This window comes from Dipodomys spectabilis, unplaced genomic scaffold (genome assembly GCF_019054845.1).
Source record: "Dipodomys spectabilis isolate Male_0828 unplaced genomic scaffold, ASM1905484v1 ptg000108l, whole genome shotgun sequence".
Lineage (NCBI taxonomy): Eukaryota > Metazoa > Chordata > Mammalia > Rodentia > Heteromyidae > Dipodomys > Dipodomys spectabilis.
In genome coordinates, this window is record NW_024870785.1 from 11,110,423 (window position 1) to 11,130,260 (window position 19,838).

At 50.3% G+C, this 19,838-nt stretch overlaps 1 protein-coding gene across 1 annotated transcript in view; it reads right to left on the minus strand.

Moving 5' to 3' along the window:
• Window positions 1-19,838, minus strand: part of Myo5c (myosin VC) — a 60,353-nt gene that overhangs the window by 37,439 nt on the left and 3,076 nt on the right. The window contains 10 exon segments of the mRNA XM_042687682.1: window positions 1,494-1,575; window positions 4,190-4,455; window positions 7,272-7,378; window positions 8,345-8,452; window positions 9,086-9,167; window positions 10,571-10,714; window positions 11,034-11,190; window positions 12,273-12,417; window positions 13,475-13,640; window positions 15,667-15,777. Coding sequence (XP_042543616.1) covers window positions 1,494-1,575; window positions 4,190-4,455; window positions 7,272-7,378; window positions 8,345-8,452; window positions 9,086-9,167; window positions 10,571-10,714; window positions 11,034-11,190; window positions 12,273-12,417; window positions 13,475-13,640; window positions 15,667-15,777 — 1,368 coding nt within the window.

Here is a 19,838-nt window from a genome sequence, read left to right on the forward strand (position 1 = left end):
AATGGGCAGCATTTGGGTGGGGGAAGGTGAGCAGGAAGAAAAGCCTTGGGAAAAGACACCTCCCCTCCTCCCCAACACACACACACATCAGGTAGTGGCCTGGTAGGTTCACTGTGTAAGGTACATGCAGGGGTAGAGGGGCACCGCTGAGGAGGGCGGAGGGGGATGGAGGGCAGATCACATGGGACTCCCAGGTCCTTCCTAGAGAGTTCAGGTCCTGTGGCCTTTCCATGGCTAGTGAGGACTCACTGAAGGGGGAGGAAGGAGGAGCAGCTCCATGTCTGAGAGTGGCTGTGAAGAGGGAAGGCTGGAGGCAAAGGAGATCAGGGAGAACTCGGCTGAGAGAGGCCAAACAGGCCTGGAGAGGAGAGGAGAGGAGAGGGCAGCGGACAGGATGAAGGCTGGGCTCAGGACACAGGACGGTGTGGCTGGCTTAACCAAGAGGATGGAGGGGAGGAAGGGGAAGAAGCCACGAGGGTGGCTTTCTCTCTCTCTTCCTTCCTTCCCTTTCTTTCTTTTTTCCCCTCTGTCTTTCTCTTCCTCTCTCCTTTCCTGCCAGTGACTCACTTTGCTAGGCAGGAGCCACCTACCCAGTCCTTTTGACTTTATTATTTTGCTTAGACCTTACCTCAGTCCCAAATCTTCCTATCTATGCCTTCTGCAGTGCCCAGGACTACAGAGAGGACCCACCATGCCACGCTTATTTGTTGAGATGAAGTCTTACTAACTTTTTGCTTAGACGGGCTTTCAACTGCAATCCTCTTAAGTCTCTGCCTCCTGAACAGCTAGGATTACAGGCATGCTGCACCACTACCCCCAGCTGCAAGTTCACTTCTCAACCTGTGGAGAATCTCCCGGGGCACATGGTTGCATGGCTTGGATGAGAACAGTCCTCTGTGCTGATGTGTGTAGGTACTGCCCCTCCCAGGAGGGGAGATGACTTAAGAGGAGGGAAAAAGGAAAAAGGAGAATGAGAAGAAGAGCAAGAGGGGAAAGAAAAGAGGAAAAGAAAAAAAATGTACTCTCTAGAGTTTCCGGAGGCATGGCTTAGGTGATTGAGGGTGCTTGCTCTAGTAATGCCAAAAAAAATGTAAAAAAGTTGCTGGGCGCTGGTGGCTCATGCCTATAATCCTAGCAACTCAGGAGGCTGAGATCCGAGGAACGTAGTTCAAAGCCAGCCTGGGCAGGAAAGTGTGTGAGACTCTTATCTCCAATGAGTCACCAGAAAACTGGAAGTGGTGTTGTGGCTCAAAGTGGGAAAGCACTGGGACAGAACCTAAGCCCTGAGTTCAAACCCCACAGCAAGGGTTGGGGCGGAGGGGAAAGGGTGCGAGATGGAAGGGTGCAATTTCAAGACCTGACCACAAGGGGGATGCAGAGACCCGATGAAACCGGAAATGCGGTTCCTTTAACAATCTGGAAATTTGAAGAGGGAGGGAAGCCAGGGGTAACTGGGCACCGCAGGGCTGAGGACTGAGGACTGAGTCACCTACCAGGTTAAACTGCTGTTGCAGCTTTTCATTAGCGTAATTGATGCAGAACTGTTCAAAGCTGTTCACATCAAAGGTCTCAAAACTGAAATAGAGTTTAAACACAGTTAAGATGAAAACAAGCAGCAGGACACAGGCATGCATTTACCATTGCTCTGTTCTCTGCAGGTTGTAAATATACCGCAGAGCTGCCAGCCTTAATATCTGGGCAGTCAGTTAATAAATTACCCTCCTGCTGCTTCTCCCCTGGAAGACATCTGGTTATGTACCAAGTGTCTATCCCAAACTAGGCATTAAACTAGGCATGCCACGATATGCTCTACCATTTAATGCACACACAGCTCTGACATCAGCATTATGATCTCAGTGTACTGACCAGGAAATGAGTCTGAGAGGCTAATCAACTTGCCAAAGGACCGACATTTTGTTACAACTTGGTCTTGTGTAAGTGTCAGTGCAGGGGCTTGAACTCAGGGCCTGAGCAATTTCCCTTAGCTTTTTTCGCTTATAGCTGGCACTCATACTTGGACCACAGTTCCACTTTGCAGCATTTTGCTGGTTAATTAGAGATAAGAATCTCTCAGCTTTCTCTCCCCGGGCTGACGTCAAACTGTAATCTTCAGATTTTAGCTTCCTGTGTAGCTAGATTTACAGGTGTGAGCCACTGGCATCCAGATGAATTGATCTACTCTTCAAATAAAGGGCTGCAATTTTTCAAAAGTATTTTTAAGATGGAAAAGAACGTGGAAAAAACAGCAATTAATCACATATTTCCACCTCAATAAAATGGACTGTTTTTAGCCCCACTATCACGTTTGCAAAATTTTCTTACATGTTTACTGGCTACTCAAGCCTATTCTTAGAACAAGACAAAGGAGAATCATTTCCTGGCTTATGTGGGCAATGCACTGGCATTTTATAACTGTTGACATACTCTTATTAATGGGGAGCCATAGGTATTCAATTAGATCTAAATTAAATAGTAACTCCCTGTTAGCATCATCTCACCTGGCACAGGTAGATGAGAGACTGGCCTCCCAAGTTCTCCACCACCCCACCCCACCTCACCCCTGGGCCACTGCTGGGACTCAGGTGAGGGCCCAGGGTGTAGCTCTGGCTTTCTATGGGGAAGGGGCAGGTGAGCACTGTCATCAGGGTGTGGTGATGTCTTTGGGGGACAACTTTCCTTTCTTCCTCTGAGAAGCCAGGCCTGGTCCTGGAGGCCAGGTACCAACAAGCAAAAGCTCTGAGAGAGGAACTTGGGCGGCTCCGCCCTCAGTCTCTCCACCTTGTCCCAGCCGCCACCTTATTGTCACTCTGTAGCTATCTCAAGCAGGAGCTGGGAGATGGGGGTTCGGGAAGGAGGGTGCTGGAGTGCTGGTCTTTTGGAGGAGGGGGAAATGAATGGCAGACATTAGCATGCAAGGCCTTACTTAGGAAGTGAGAGTGGTGGACAGAGCCTGTGTCCTGCAGTAAGGCCAGGTGCTAGCGTGCCAGGACCCTCTCCCCACTGAAGGGGGGAAGACACAGCAGATTTTGTCTTGGGGTCTCTAGAAAAAATACAGAAGGTGAGAGCCAGCTGGGCGCCAGTGGCTCACGCCTGTAATCCTAGCTACTCAGGAGGCTGAGAGCTGAGGATTGCAGTTTGAAGCCAGCCCAGGCAGGAAAGTCTGTGAGACTCATCTCCAATGAACCACCAGAAAACCGGAAGTGGCGCTGTGGCTCAAGTGGTAGAGCACTCACCTTGAGCTGAAGAGCTGAGGGACAGCGCCAGACTCAGCGTTTAAGCCCCATGATGGACATAAACAAAAAAAGCAAAAATAAAAACAGAAGGTGAGAATCTCACTTAGGGCTGGGGTGTCCCACCCAAGGAGCAGCTGTGGATCCAAGCGTTGCTTGTGGCTTCTCTGAAGAGGGCAGTGTCACCAGGTTGTTTGAGGATTAAGAGAGAAAATCCACAGAGGCGGATCACATGGGCGCTGGTACATAGTGAGCTTTCATGATGGCCCTTATTAACTTCCCACTTATTCCATGTGCTCTTTAATAAAAGCCACCATGGCCAGGAGAGAGAGAGAGAGAGAGAGAGAGAGAGAGTGTGTGTGTATGTGTGAGTGTGTACTGAGCCAGGGCCATTGTTCCTTAGCTTTTTCACTCAAAGTTGGCACTCTATGACTTGAGACACAGCTCCATAGCCAGCTTTTTGCTGGCTAACTGGAGATAAGGGTCTCATGGACCTTCTTGACTGGGCTGGCTTTGCACCATGATCCTCAGATCTCAGATTCCTCACTAGCTAGGATTACAGGCGTGAGCTACCAGTGCCCAGTCAGGAGACTGTTCTTTTTTTTTTATTTCCAGTCATGGGCCTGAACTCTGGGCCTGGGTGCTTGTCCCTCAGCTCTTCAGCTCAAGGCGAGTGCTCTACCACTTGAGCCACAGCGCCACTTATGGCTTTTTCTGCTCATGTGGTACTGAGAAATCGAAGCCAGGGCCTTATGCATGTGAGGCAAGCGCTCTACCCCTGAGCCCCCTTCCCAGCCCAAAGAGACTTCTTAACATCGACCCATACAAAACAGAGATGGCCATCTTCATCATCGTGCAAAACTCCAAAGAAGAAATAGAAGAAAATGATTTTTTAAAAAAAATAACAAGGACATTTGACACAAAACGAGGAAAGAGGGACTCACTGAAGAGACTCTTACCCATAAATGTCCAAAACACCAATAAAAGTGTGCTGCTTGCCTGAAAACTGCAAGGCTTCGTTAATTTTCTCCACAATGAAGTCGAACAGGTGCGCGTAGATCTTTTTGGCCAGCGCGTCTCTGGCGTTGCTGGCCTGGGCTCTGGTCATGGGTTTCACCACGGTCTCAGAGCTGGTGACGATCTTGCGGTTGCAGAGCCACTGAGACACTTTGCCACGCGCCAGGCCCAGGAGCTCGCAGAATACCTTCAAGTGATCGTCATCCTCCTTCAAAAGCAAACACAAGCCCTGTCAGAGCCACCTGCTGTCCACAGGGCGAGAAGAGGAGCCCCTGCTCTGGCCCGAGAGACCAGGGACAGCTGGAATGCTAGGGCAGGGCTGCCAGGCCCCACTGGAATAGAACTCATTAGAATAGCAGGTGAGGCTGGGTGCTGGTGGCTCCCGCCTATAATCCTAGCTACTCTGAAGGCTGAGATCTGAGGATGGAAGTTCCAAACCAGGTGGGGCATCCAAATCCAAGAGTCTTATCGCTAATCAACCTGCAAAAAGCCGAAGTAGAGGTACAGTGCCAGCAGTTGAGTTAAAACAACAACAATAAAAAAAAAATCAAGAGAGAGCATGAGGTATCGGCACAAAGACAAAACAAAGTAGCAGGGAAGGTGGTGGACACCATCACCCCTGCACACATGCAGGCTGCCACAGCTCCCAGCCCCGCCCTGCCCCTGTGCAGCAACTCTACAACTGGCCACCTGTCAGCACGAGCACTCTCCCTGCCCCACCCGTGCGGCTCAAAAGTGTCACTGCCAGTCGGTGTGTGTGTGTGGGGGTGGGGGGCGGTTTCCCCTAGCTTCTCAGTGACACAAAGGCTGTGGTGGAGATTCCTGAGCCCCGGCATGAGAGCAGCACCATCACCTACAGACCAGGAGAGGGACAAGGGTTCCCGATGGTCTTCAGCCGTGGCAGACTGGGGGCTCATGTCACTGGGGACGGATGGGGGGTACTGAGCCATGATCTTTCCCCCCAAGCCCAGAACTCCCCAGGCGGGCCCCATCCTAGACAAGTGGCAGTTTGGGAGGGGGGGCAATCTAGGCAGTGCCACGCCCTCTTTAGAGTGACATCACAGCAACCTCCTACCGTGGACCCATGGGATGGCCATGGCCATGGGCCATTGGTCTACATCCTTCTAAGAAGGAGCCAAAACTTCTAAGACAAAAAAGCCAGTCCTGGATGACAGTGGCAACAGTACTTCGTCCTGCCTCCAGGTGGGACTGACCTAGGGCTTCATAAATGCTAGGTAAGTGCTCTACCCCCCTAAGTCATATTGCTATCCAGGAAGAAAAATAAGGCAATTGTGTTTTTAAGAAGATGGTTTAGCCCGGCTCTGGTGACTCACACCTGTAATCCTAGCTACTCAGGAGGCTGAGTGCTGCAGGATCTTGATTTGAAGCCAGCCTGGGCAGAAAAGTCCCCATGAAACTCTTCTCTCCAGTTAAGCACTCAAAAACCAGAAGTGGCACCGTGGTTCAAGTGGTAGAGCACTAGCCTTGAGCAAAAGAGCTGAGGGACAGCACCCGGCCCTGAGTTCAAGCCCCACAACTGAAAAAAAAAAATGGTTAGCTAGGTAAGGGTGCTTATGTCTATAATCCCAGCTACTGAGGAGGCAGAGAGCAGGAGGATTATGGTTCAAAGACAGCCAAGGCGAAAACCTGAAACATGTTAATACAAAGGTTTAGAGGGGAGGGGAGGGCAGGGGCGGGGCTCAGTGGTACAGCACTAGCCTCGCATGCAGGAGACTCTGGGAGCCAGCTCCAGCGCTGTGTGTGTGGGTGTTGGTAAATGATGTATTTCATATAGCTTTTTGGGGGATGGGGTATCAGTATTGGGATTTGACCAGCTCGAGATCTTGCACTTGCAGGGCAAGTGATCGCAGATACATTTTTTTTCTTCTTTATGTGAACACTAGTGGCTCTCGGGGAACTCAGGCCACCCACAAAACATCACGACTAACTATTCACGCAGTATTTGTGCAGTATTCAGTGAACCTTACGTCTAAGTGAAAAGGAAGTCTATTCTAGAACTCAGAACACATTCGCTCAGCAGGGAAGCCAGCGCCTGTGATGGTGGAGGAGTGGTCCCTTTTGCTCCAATCTATGCAGTGACCTTGAGACCCTGCCCACCTGCCACTCTCATCTACCCATGCCAGCTTCCCGTCCCACTCTCTCCCACCCCTCTCTGGGATACAATGACGTCTCTGTCCTTCCTCTCCTATTCGAGGGGGCTTCACCTTTGCCAGTCTCTCTGCTTTGAATATTCTTCCTGCTGACATGGGTAGGACTTGCTTTGTCTCCTTCAAGCCTCTGCTGCTTCCCGCTTACAAGAAAGCCTTTCCCAGAGTGCCCTGGGCAAAAGGCACGCACTCTGCAGCCCCAAATCTGTTTTGCTTTCGTTCCTAACAGTATCACCAGCACCTGCTACCCCTCCCCGCCCCACCGACATTTGTGTATTGTGTCTCCCTTTCCTCCTGTCATGAATGTCTTCCTAATTCAGCTCCATGCTGCTTTCCCAGGATCTACATTGGCCAGTAGGGACCCTTTTAATTTTATTTATTTACATTTTTTTTTGTCGGTCATGGGGCTTGAACTCTGGGCCTGGGCACTGTCCCTCAGCTCTTCACCTCAAGGGTAGTACTCTACCACTTGAGCCACTGTGTCACTTCTGGTTTTCTGAGTGGTTTATTGGAGGTAAGAGTCTCACAGCCTTTCTAGCCCAGGCTGGCTTTGAACCATGATCCTCAGGTCTTAGCCTCCTGAGTAGCCAGGATTACAGGTGTGAGCCACTGGCACCTGGCTTAAGAATTTTTTTTTTAAATAGAGAATGCACTATTACCCCCATCCTCCACTGTTACAAGCAGAGGAAGCTGAACTCTTTGAAGACAATCCTTGGAAAACCCTTCTTCCTGGTTCCTGCTAAACCAGTCTGCCCAGCAGATCCAACAGCCAGTGCCCAGTGCTCAAATGCAAAGGCAGGTCAGCCACTGTGGGCGTGGCCTGGGGCCCCAGGAAGGCAGAGCAAGCTGGACTCACACTGATGGAAGACCGCTCGCTGCCCACCCCGGCGATCTGCACGTTGCCCAGATGCAGGATGGCGGCCAGGATGGTGAAAACATCCATCTGAAAATCCTCCTTGAAACCTGGAAACAGACATTTTCCCCAACTCAGGAACACTGGGCCTCTTCTTGTCCCAGTAAGAGAAGCTCATGGGTTCCTCCCAAGACACTCCTGCAAGCTACTCAGTGCCAACAGCTGGGACAGGGGACCTGAAGGGGAGCCGGGGACAATCTGACTCACCGCTCTTTGCTATTTGTCCTGTCTGTGAGGAGATCATCACACCCACTCACCACCGTGCACCTGTTGTAGCTTTTGTTTGTTCTAGGTGGTTGAGTGAGTGCGTGATGGGTTGTTTGACTGACGCCGTTCCTCAGATTTGAACTCAGGGCTTCACATTTGTTAGGCAAGTGCTGTACACGGACTGGCTCCCTACCTCCACCTGTGTTGTTGCTGGGACCACCATGGCCTCCTCCTCTAGCCCCTTTGTTGAGGGTCCTGGGGTTTAAACTCAGGGCCTTTCCCTTATTAGGCAGGCCCTCTACCACTTGAGTCTTGCTCCCAGCCCTTCTTGGTTTAGTTATTTTTTTCATAGAGGATCTCATGCTTTTGCCTAAGTTGGACTTAGCCCATGATCCTCCTACAGCTGACTCCCAGGTAGCTAGGATAAGATGTGTATGCTTTGCCCTTGGCTTGTTGTCTTTTGAGATACGGTCTAGATGACTTTTGCTCAGGTTGGCCGCTGACGCTACCTCCTGAGCAGCTAGGATTACGGCAAAAGGACTGAGAACAAGTAGAGGCCCCAAAAGTTCAATCTCCAAGACCACTTCTCCCACACACCTGACACTCAAATCAGAATTTCATGGGAGTCTTCGAGACACATACATGCTCCTGGCCACCCCTTTCCTTTCCTCCCCTCTTCTTCCCTTCCCTATTACCCTTCCCCTCCCTTACCTTGCCCTCTCTTATCTCTCTTTCTCACTCTCTGTCTGTCTGTCTGTCTGTATGTCTCTAAGTGGTCACCCCTTTGGCTAGGACATTTTATTACTCACCCAAGAGTGCAAATGTCTTCTGAGTCTCTACCATGTCCGCTCTGTCATTCACACCCTCGATGAGTGTACTGCCTCCCATGCTCGTGTAGTGAAACTCTTCTGCACTCCCTGAAAGAAAATTATTAGTCCTGCCCATGGCACATAAATTTGGACACACATGGCAATTAGAAAGAAGGGAAGGCAAAAGGGCTGGGGGGTGTGGCTCGAGTGGTAGAACGCTTGCCTAGCAAATGCAAGGCCCTGAGTTGAATCCTCAATAATGCTGGGAATGGAAGGGGGCAGGGGTAGGGGAGGAAGCCTGGGGCTGCAAGTATGTGCTGCCCAGATTCATGGTCTCACCCCAGGGATTCTTGCAACCATTCCACCCCTGAAGCTGAAGGATTCTCTTTCTTTGGGCAGAGACACACCATTAAAAAAAAAAATGTGATAGCTGGGTACTGGTGGCTCATGCCTGTAATCCTAGCTACTCAAGAGGCTGAGATCTGAGGATCTTGGTTTAAAGCCAGCTTGGGCAGGAAAGTCCATGAGACTCTTATCTCCAATTGGCTACCAGAAAACCAGAAGTGGCCCTGTGGCTCAAAGTGGTAGAGCACTAGCCTTGTGCAAAGAAGCTTCCTATGACAAAAATAAATAAATAAATGAATAAAAAATGTTGTGCTATAATCATAAGCAGAAATTCATGAAGAGTTTAAAGCTTTTTAGAAAAGAGACCCTGCCACATACCATACATCCATCACGTACTTAGTTTAAGATGTTTAAACTCCGACTGCTGTGCAGATGCACACAGCTGGTAGAAAATGTGATAATTCCGTTCATTTTCTGACTGAAAAATAAAGAAAAGACCCTCAATTATTTCCAGCCCAGTGGAAAAGGCCAGGTTTCCACTAGGGGGCGAATCTGGATGAATATCATTTGTAATCCTAGATACTCAGGTAGGTGAGATCTGAGGATCAAGGTTCAAAGCCAGCCAGGGCCATCCCCAAACTGGATGCAAACTTGAGCTATGGCTCAAGTGGTAGAGCATTAACCTTGAGCAAAAAAGCTTAGGGACAGCATCCAGGCCCTGAGTTCAAACCCCAGGACCAGCACAAAGGAATAAAAGAAAGGAAAAAAGAAAAAAAGAGAGACAGAAAAGAAAAAGATTGCAAAAAAATTAGAGCAGCTAAGAATAGCTCAAGGCTAGCAGAACTCTACCACGCGAGCCACAGCTCCATTTCCAGCTTTTTTGGTGGTTAATTGGAGATAAGAACCTTACGGATTTTCCTTCCTGGGCTGGCTTTGAACTGTGGTCCTCAGATCTCAGCCTCCTGAGTAGCTAGGATTATAGTCGTGAGCCACTAGCTCCCAGCTTAAATTTTTATTAGCATAAATTAATCGTACAAAGGGGTTTCACTAAGGTAGGTACATGTGTTTACTTTGTTCAATTTCACTCCCTTTAGTTTACTCTTTTACCTCTCTCTTCTACCCCCATCTTTTGAAGGGTTTATAGTGGGTTTCATTATGCTGTTTCTATATATGTATATATTGTATGTCTAGCAGGTTCATTTCCTGCTCTCACCCTATCCTTTTCTTCTATCCCTAACGATTGGTTTCCTCCCGATGTTACTTTTTACAATCATGCATTATTATTATTGATAGTAATAATAGTACTTATTAAGTCTAGACAGTTTTTCAGCTTTGGGTTTATAGAAAAATGGACTAAACTTTTTTTTTGAGCATTAAAAAGTTGAGGGCCTGAAGATATAGTTCCAGTGATGGAGTTTTCCCTAACTCTAGGTCCTGAGTTCAATCTCCAAGACCACAAAAAGAAAAGTTGAAAAGTTCTGCCCCTGTCTCATAATCCAAAGAAACTGCCCAAAAGGTTTTGTTTTGTTTTCCACAGCAAGCCAGGATCTCTGGCCCTGAACTTTATATCTTGCATATACCAGCCAAGGGCTCTACCCTGGAACTATGCTCGCAGTCCTCAATTTTTGATGTTTAATAAACAGAAATGAAAGAAAAAGAGAGAGAGGAATGACAGAAGGGAAAGGAAGGAAGGGAGAGAGAGAAAGAGAGAAAGAAAGAGAGAGAGAGAGAGAGAGAGAGAAGGAAAGACAGATCTAAACTGCAAATGAGAAACAGGAAAACTCCATTCTTCAAGTCCCAGAACAATGGAGGTGGCCTAGAGAGCATCTCGGTGTGAATGAGGAGCTTGGGAGGAGGCTTTGGCTAACTCTCGGCTCTTACTTGGAAGACAACTCTGGATTTCTCCAGCAGGTAGGTTCTCATGTTGGCCCCTATGATCTGATTGCTCTTGTCGAAGCTGACTTCTGTGTACTTCCCAAACCGACTGCTGTTGTCATTGCGCGTGGTCTTAGCATTCCCCACAGCCTAGGAAACACAGGGCTTTCCTGAAATAACAAGCTTTGAAGATCTTTATGCCCAGGTGCCAGTGGCTCACACCTGTAATCCTAACTACTCAGGAGGCGAGCTGAGGATTGTGAGTCAAAGCCAGCCGGGGCAGAAAAGTCTGTGAGACTTTTCTCTCCAATTAACCACCAAAGAGCAAGATGTGAAGCTGTGGCTCAAGTGGTAGGTCGTGGGGTTCAGAGAGTGTGGGACTTAGCCTGCCTATCTGAGACTCTGCTCTCCATCCAGAACGCACCACCACCTCCAGCACACTGCCCACTCCTTCTGCGGCCGTACCCACCTCGGTTATGGGATTGGATGCTAGGACCTTGTCCTCCACGTGAGCCTTGCTGCTCGATTTGCTGACGGTGGCGAAGTACCTCATGGCATAGCGGGCTGACACCGTCTTCCCTGCACCTGACTCTCCACTCACAATAATGGACTGGTTACGATGGTTTCTAAAGCAAACAGATAAGCAAACAGGCCGGGCTGGGCAAGAATAAGTTAATGAGACCAACTCCCCCATCTGAAAAGTAAATTCAAGTGTGGTGTTGCATGCTTATCTTTGCAGCTAATTAGGAGACAGAGGGAGAAGGACCAAGATCTGAGGCCAGCCTGGGGCAAAATGCACAAGACTCTATCCAGAAAAAAAAAAGAACTAAATGGAAAAAGGCTTATATGGCATCATGCCTGTCCAACAAGGCCCTGAGTTGAAAATGCAGACAAAAATAGAAGGGAAAACCAGATTCTTTAGTCTACACAATTCAGTAACTTTCTGATATCGTCTTTTTTTTCTTTCCTTCTTTAATGTGATCATATAGAATGGACTCTCCTGTCTCCTGGCATGTTGAGGGTGCCCTAGACAAATCCCAGGTTCAATGACTCCCCAGAAGCTCTCAACATTGTAGTGATGAGCCAGCACTGGCTTGGTCCTGAAGAATAGGGTCTCACTCTGGGGATGGGGGAGCTGATGTCACCGGATCTTTGATGACCTGGACAATGTCCAGCCTAGTCCATCTCTGCAGGAAAGAAGCACCATGTTCACGGCACTGCACTGTCCTTAGGGTGACATTGTCCTAGCAGGTCCAGGTCCTGTGCCTCAGTTTCTCATCTATGAAGTAGAGGCAATGGTAGTAGCACAATGGACCCAGAGGAGACCATTGACTGGGAAAGCTCTTTTGCAAAATGCAAAAGGGATGAATAACGTTAACATGGTGGATTTTGGGGGGGGGGGGAGAATTAATTTGCCATACTGGGGATTGAACTTGGGGTCTCCCGTTTGTCAGGTAAATGTTCACTCATATCCCCAGTCCTTTTGCCTTTAGTTTGCTTTGCAGATAGGGCCTCATCCAATAGGATCCCCCTATTCTCTGCCTCACAAGTAGCAGGAACTATAAGCATGAACCACTGTGCCTGGTCTTTCACAGTTACTTTTAATGAGTCTAACTTAGATATATGCCTTTATTGGGGGAGGGGAGGGTCAAACTAATGCAAGGGTGTTGGGAGAGCTGGAACAGAAGTCAGTCTAGCAGGACGCTACCTGGCCATCTGCTTGTAGGCCTCTTCTGCCACTGCGAATATGTGCGGATCCATATCGCCCATGTTCTGCCCGCTGTAGGCGTGGATGATGGCGTCTCCGTAGATGGGCAGCTGCTTGTAGGGGTTCATGGCCACCAAAATGATTCCTGCAGAAAGAGGGGAGAGCAGACACAAGATCCTTAACAGTCATACACTGCTGTGGCCAGCAGCTGTCCCCCAAAAGTTCACACGCTACAGATTCAATGCCCAAGATCATATGTTAATGGCAATGGAGGCGGGGACTTGGTGAGGTCCTGGGGGTGAGGCCGCTGCAATGGCATTAGTGGCTTTGTGAGAAGAAAAGAGGTCTGAGCCACCGGCTCGCTCTGTGTCACCTGATGTAGCAGGAAGCACTTGAGAGATGCCAGCATCAAGCTTTTGGACTTCCCAGACTCCGGATCGATAAGCCAAGAAAACTCGTATGCTCAACAAACTACCCAGTCTCAGGTATTTAGTTACAGTAACAAAAATCAGAGCAAAATACCCATTTCTCTCTAGATTCTTTGGAGGAAAAAAAAAAAAACCTCCCAGCTCTCTCACTTACTAAACCTGCTTGACCTTAGTCAAGTTGCTTAGCTTTGTGTGTGTGTGTGTGTGCCAGTCTTGGAGCTTGAACTCAGGTTCTAGGTATTGTCCCTGAGCATCTTTTGCTCAAGGCTAATGCTCTAATACTTGAGCTACAACTCCACTTCTGGCTTTTTTTTTTTTTTTTGGAGATAAGAGTCTCATGGACTTTCCTGCCCGGGTTGGCTGTGAACTACGATCCTCAGATCTCAGCCTCCTGAGTTGCTAGGATGACAGGTGTGAGCCACGGGCGACCATCAAGTCACTTAACTTTTGGATCTCAGTTCCTTGCATACCACTTTTCGATGCTGGGGAGCAGATGAGATTTACAATTCCCCATGTAGGTGCGATCAGCCCATCAATCTCTCAGTAAGCACAAAATGCAGAGTCTAGTGTGACCCTCATGACCTCTGTTTCCCTCGGTCCTCCATTCTTGGTTCTCATGGGAAGTTCTCCATGGAGACACGTGTCTTGGTAGAAAGTCTCCGAGCTCAGCATAGACACCAGGGAAGGTGTGGTCAGGATCCCAAGTCCAGCAGGCACAGGCCTGGGCACCCTTCTCCACGTCCCAGCGCACGCGCATGCGCTCTCTCTCCTTACCGCTGTAGGTATAGATGAGCTTGGACTCTGCAAAGCGGATGCGAAGGTTGTGGAGCACGGCGGGCTCGTGGAGGTAGCTGAGGGCCGTGAGGTCGTTCTCGCCCACAAGGATGTCGGGGTTCCGAAGTGGAGGCAGTGAGCCTGGGTCCACGGGATAATCCAGCTCCTGTGGACAAAGTTTTTTGGGGTGAGGGTAGGGGGGGTTGTGCTGAATCTCCATCCTTCCTCCCCCTCACCTCCCACGGAGTCGTCACTAACACAGAAAAGCAAAGCTGAGAGCAGAGAGAGAGAGAGAGAGAGAATCATCATCTCCACAGGTCACTCTTAGAGGAAAGAAAAGTGGGGGCCTGGGGACCAGCATACAAAAAAGAGCCAGGCGCCAGTGGCTCACGCCTGTAATCCTAGCTACTCAGGAGACTGTAATCTGAGGACTGCAGTTCAAAGCCAACCCAGGCAGGAAAGTCTGTGAGACTCTTATCTCCAACAAATTACTCAGAAAAAGCTAGAAGTAGTGGCTCAAACGCTAGCCTTGAGCACAGAGAGGCTCAGGGACAGAGCCCAGGCCCTGAGTTCAAGCCACTAGACTGGCAAAGAAAACAAAATAAATAAATAACAATGTAGAGGACACATCCTAAGGTCCCTTCCAGCTCCAAGGCTGCTGAATCTCTGCTCAGCTGACATGGTGGCAAGACATATCTGAAGACGCCCACGTGGCTGGCAACCACTCTGTCAGGCCCCTGGCCTGGCGATTGCTGCCTGTAGTCTGCCGCAGGCCAAGGACCCACAGATCCCTCCAGGATCTCCATCCCTACCATCCTCAGCCCTGGGCTGGTCCTTTGTTACCAGATTTAACTTAGTTTTCCAGAGCAGTGGCTGCACAGAATGCAAATGAGGTGGGTGTCCCCAATGGTGCCCACAACAGATGAGCAGACCCTCCAAATGCTTGCAGGTTTTAAGATTGGGGGGAACGGGGGGGAGGGAGGGAGTATAGCCCGGAGAGGTTGAGTGACTTAAGCAAGGCCGCCCAGCACACCTGTTCAACTTCCTGCTAGTTATCTAGTATGGCCTAGCTTCCTTTGTGACCTGGTTCTCAACCAGCTGCCCATTGGCACTGCCACCATATAGACCCATGCCAAGTACTCAGCATTGGCTGGACCAGTTAGATAGAGGGAGGTGGGGGGAGATGAGTTGGGGTCAGAGAGACAGGGCTTGCTCTCAAGGTTCTGGGGCTGATGCCAGCCTGGCTGTGAAGTCCGGGAGGTTTTATGAGCTCCACACCCCCCCCTCCCCAGTCAGTGCCCTGAGGGCTCGGATGGTGGGGGCACTGCATGTTTACATCTGGTGAGGAATCTGGGGGCCATCTTGGAAGCAAGAGAAGGAACTCAAAAGGAAGGTCTGCAGGTGAAGTTGTGTGGCAGCTTCCCATGCACGTCCACGGGAGGGCCCCCAATCCCTGACACTCCACTCCACCTGTATTTAGAGAATTAAATCTAGAAAGAAGCTTCTCACAATGAATGTTACGTGTGTGCGTGTGTGCCAATTCTGGGGCTTGACCTCAGGACCTGGGCACTGTCCCTGGGCTTTTGTGCTCAAAGGCTAGCACTCTACCATTTGAACCACAGCGCCACTTCCAACTTTGTGGTGGTGAATTAATTGGAGATGAGTCTTATGGACTTGCCTGCCTGGGGCTGGCTTTGAACTGGTATCCTCAGATTTCGGCCTCCTGAGTAGTTAGGATAACAGGCGTGAGCCACTGGTACCTGGCTTGCACTGTTTTTAATTAATGAGCCCCATTTCCAGTTCGGCCATGCTGTGAGGCACGTGGGGGAGAAGCAGAGGAGAGGAAGAGAGAAAGGAAGTCTGAGACCAGTGGCTAGGGGGATTGGGGAGAGGTGGAGGCAGGGGGGGACATTGCCTTGCACAAAGCAGGCTTTGTTCTCCATGGTGCCCGGAAGGGTTGAGGTAAAGAACCACAGGCTGCCAGCCCTGATCCTGCCTCTCCCCCATGGGGAGAGAAGTCGCAGGAAGCCCTGCGGATACCCCAAGCAGCACAGAGCCACTGCGGCCCTGTCCCCAGGAAATGTGCCAGGCCAGGGAACGGCCAGGCTGCAGTCGGATCACAGCTGGCACTCCTCATGTCCCCTCTGCACCCCACTATTTTTCCCATGGTGGTAGTTCCACGGGCTTCTCACCGTGCCATCCTCCAGCAGGAGCCGCAGGACTTTGTCACCAGCTCGGTAGTCCTTGGCTATCTCGGCAGACTTCCAAACTTCTTCAGGATCCGGAATCCAAACCCTGTTGTACTGAAAGACGAGACAGACTTCGTTCCCGCCTTTCAACGCTTGGCTGCGCACAGGAAGGTTTCCCCCATTAGGGTTGCTTCTGCCTGCTTTCCACCCACGAGGTCATTCTTTACTGTCTGTATATGCCATGGGCCAACAACTTTTTGCTCTGGGTATTTATTTCTTTATTATTTATTAATTTATTGTCGGTCGTGGGGCTTGAACTATGGGCCTGGGCACTGTCTCTGAGCTCTTCAGCTCAAGGTGAGTGCTCTACCACTAGAGCTACAGCACCACTTCAGGTTTTCTGGTGGTTGGAGATAAGAGTCTCATGGATTTTTCTGCCCGGGCTGGCTTTGAACCATGATCCTCAGATCTCAGCCTCATGAGTAGCTAGACTTACAGGTGTAAACCATGGGCACTTGGTGCTCTGATTATTTTTTATTTAAGGCTCCCCCAAGTCAGCATGAGCTGCAGTTCCATTTATGCTCATGTGGCTGGGATGAAAGTGTTATCTAGTAAGATTGGGGGGGAGGGACGGGGAGAGAGGTGGTATCTCATGCACTTTTTGCCTAGGTTGGCCTGGAACTTTGATCCTCCCAATCTAAGCCTCCTGTAGCTATGACAGGTATGAGCAACTGTACCTGGCTGACCGAGACAGTGAGAGAGACAGAGAGAGGGGGAGGGATGGAGGGAAGGAAGGAGAAAATAAAGGAGAGAGAAGATGAGGAAGAGGAAGAGAAGGAAAGCAAGGGGAAGAAGAGAGGGAGGGGGAGGGGAAGAAGGATAAGAAAGGGGAGAGGGAGGGTGAACGCAAGAAAGACTTACCAGCCAATGACAAATTCTTCAGTACAGATACCGTAGTGGACAGAACCTCCCAAATATAAACACAACTCTGAGACACAGCCGCACCCGCCACTCCCACACATATCCTGGTTGCTATAGGCTGTATATTCCCTATCTCAGGTCTGCTATTAAAAATGTTTACTAGCCAGGTGTCAGCAGCTCACGCCTGTAATCCTAGCTATTCAAGAGGCTGAGATATGAGGGCTGCATTTTGAAGCCAGCCCAGGCAGGAAAAGTCCGAGACTTATTTCCAATTAAGCACCAACAAAGCCAGAAGGGGAGCTGTAGCTCAAGTGGTAGAGCACTAACCAGCCTTGAGCACAAAAGAGCGCCCAGGCCCTTAATTCAAGCCTCTGGACCTGCACAAAAAGAAAAAAAAAAAAGTTTACTGAGGCTGGGTGCTGGTAGCTCACGCCCGTCATCCTAGCTAGTCAGGAGGCTGAGACCAAAGGACTATGGTTCAAAGCCAGCTCAGGCAGAAAAAAAAATCTGTAAGACTTCCATCACTGGTGAACTTGCAAAAAGCCAGGTTGGAAGTATGGAGCGAGGAAGTGGTGGCACAAACTCAAGAACCTGAGTTCAAATTCTGTACCAGCAAGGGGGAAAAAAGTTTATTAATAACCCCATGAAGCTCAAATACTTACAATAGAAGGGGCCATTTATCAAGAAGGGGCCAGGATAACATTTCAGAGCTGAAAAGCTCCCTGAAAATGACCCCTTCCAGATGCAGAGAGCCAACTTCAGCCAAAATGGTGGCATTCTATCATGTCACAGGGGTAGAAATGGAGGGGTGCGGCTGGGCCCCAAGTGCTTGAGGTCTTTCTGTGGAAAGCCCTGAGAGGTCACGCACGTCAAGTCCCCGGGCCAATCAGTGTCCTGTGTTTCACTGATGTCTCAAGGCCAGAGAGGGCCGGAGCTCACCACACGCCACACCGCAAATCTCAAAGGACCAGAACGCCACTTGGTGCCATGCCAGCGACTTCAGGGTCGCGTTTGTTCGTCGAGGCTGGACCTCAGGGTCAACCTGAGCTCCACAAGCTGCCAGGCATTTAGGGCGCTGCAGCCGGGCCCAAGCCTGGTAAGTCAATAACACAAGTTGACTCAGCTCCACGGATGGGCTGCCGGTTCAGGCCTCCCTTCTCCATCAGCTGCAGACAGGGCGAGGGAGCCGACGCTGCAGCATTGGGACAAATAATGGGAGCAGTTCTCAGGGCGGCAGCTTCCTGTGAGGCAGAACCTTCCATGGCAGGGGACCAAGAACAGATGAGGCCATGCTGTCCCAGCCTCGGCCAGTCCTCCCACAGTACTTGGGAGTCAGGCTGAAGGCTCAGGGCCACTGAAGCCTAGAACTTTCCAGAACTTCCCAGCCTCCAGCACACGTGCTGCCCATCTGTCTCAGGGGGACTTTGGGCATGGGGCCAGGAAATGGCTATGGAGGGTGTTTTCCTTTCTGGACAGGAAAGAAGTCTATAGGGGTCTACCAGGCCAAATTGGGGAAGGAAGGGGTGCATTGTGTCTGTCTTTTCTTCTTCACTTGTCTCCTAAGCTCCTTCATGACAGGCTGCTTCTAGAAAGTTCCATCCACACCCTTTCACACACACACACACACACACATTTGCAACTCTGAGACCCAAGCCTGGATCTCACAATGGAAGTCTGCGCCACACCTCCAGGTGGTCTCCCACACTCCAAACCCCGTCTCTAGTGGTCACCTGAGCCTGCTCTTGGCCCTCATGTTAGAAACCTGGGCCCACACTGGGTGCCAGTAGCTCACGCCTGTCAAGCTGGCTACTCAGGAGGCTGAGATGTGAGGATCACGGTTCAAAGTCAGCCTGAGCAGGAAAAGTCCGTGAGACTCTTATCTCCAATGAACCACCAGAAAACTGGAAGTGGTGCTGTGGCTCAAGTGGTAGAGCGCTCGCCTTGAGCTGAAAAGCTGAGGGACAGCACCCAGGCCCAGAATTCAAGCCCCATGACCGACAAAAAAATCTGGGAGGAATGCTGGCTCAAGTGGTAGAGTATCATTCTCTTGAGCAAAAAAGGTAAGGGACAGTGGTCAGGCCCTGAGTTCAAAGCTCCAGTACTGGCATACACACAAACAATAACTCATCAATGTCACTGATTTCATGTCCATAGCTCACTCTGAGCAGGACAATTCACTCATACACACCCTCTTCAGTCCCTGCTGCTGCGCCCTGTTGTCCAGAAGCTCCTTGCCCAGTAGGGAACAGAGTTAACAGGGGGCCAGGACGGAAGGTCAGGCCCTGCTTAAAATGGATGGGAAAGGTGGGAAGCAAGCGGTGAGCCAAGCAATCAAGGGACCGACCAAGCAACCCAGTTGGGAAACAACAGGAAGTCTGGCAGAGCGTGACTTAACCATGAGTGGCGTGGCAGGGACTGGGGCAGGACACAGTGAAGTGGGTCCTCACGGCTGGGCATGGTGACTGGAAGGTGACCAGCTCCTCCAGAGTGCTTCAAGTAGGCAATGGCCAGACCGGTTTTCTTTCTTTCTTTTTTCTCGGCAAGATTTCAAACTATACAATGGCTGCTCAGAGCACCAAGGCTCACTGCCAAGGGGCTTTTGCAAAGACCTGGGTAATTTTAAACCTTCCCTGCAGCAGCAAATGGGCTCTGGCCATGGATCCTGAGTCCCCTCTTTCCTCTTGGAACCTCTCTTATGTGGCTCCCCAGGCCAGTACCCCTGTGTATTTCTTGAACCCTGACCACACATAGGCTGGAGTCTTTTCCTTCTAGCTCTGCTCATCTTCCACAGCCACCTGGAGAAGAGTTTCTCCTGGACTGGGAAAGTGGCTTAGTGGTAGAGTGCTTGCCTGGCATGCATCAAGCCCTAGGTTTGATTCCTCAGTACTACATCCACAGAAAACACAGGAAGTGGCGCCTGTGGCTAGCCTTGAGCAAAAGGAACTCAGGGATAGTGCCCAGGCCCTGAGTTCAAGCCCCAGGACTAGCAGGGAAAAAAAGAAAAAGAGCATCTCCTAGCAATGCCTCCTGGGGGCTCCCCATCTTAAGGGCTCCCCAATATGTCAATACCCCAGCTAGACTTCCCTTGGGATGATTTCCTCCTTCTGAGGTCCCTAAGGCTGACCACGGCACACCCAGGTCTGTGCCACTAATATGATGTCATCTCTCCTTTCCAGCTGCCTCCACCCTCCACATCCTGGCCCTTGGGAGGGCCTGGCAATTCACCAGTCACCTGACGGCTCTCTCCTCCGGTC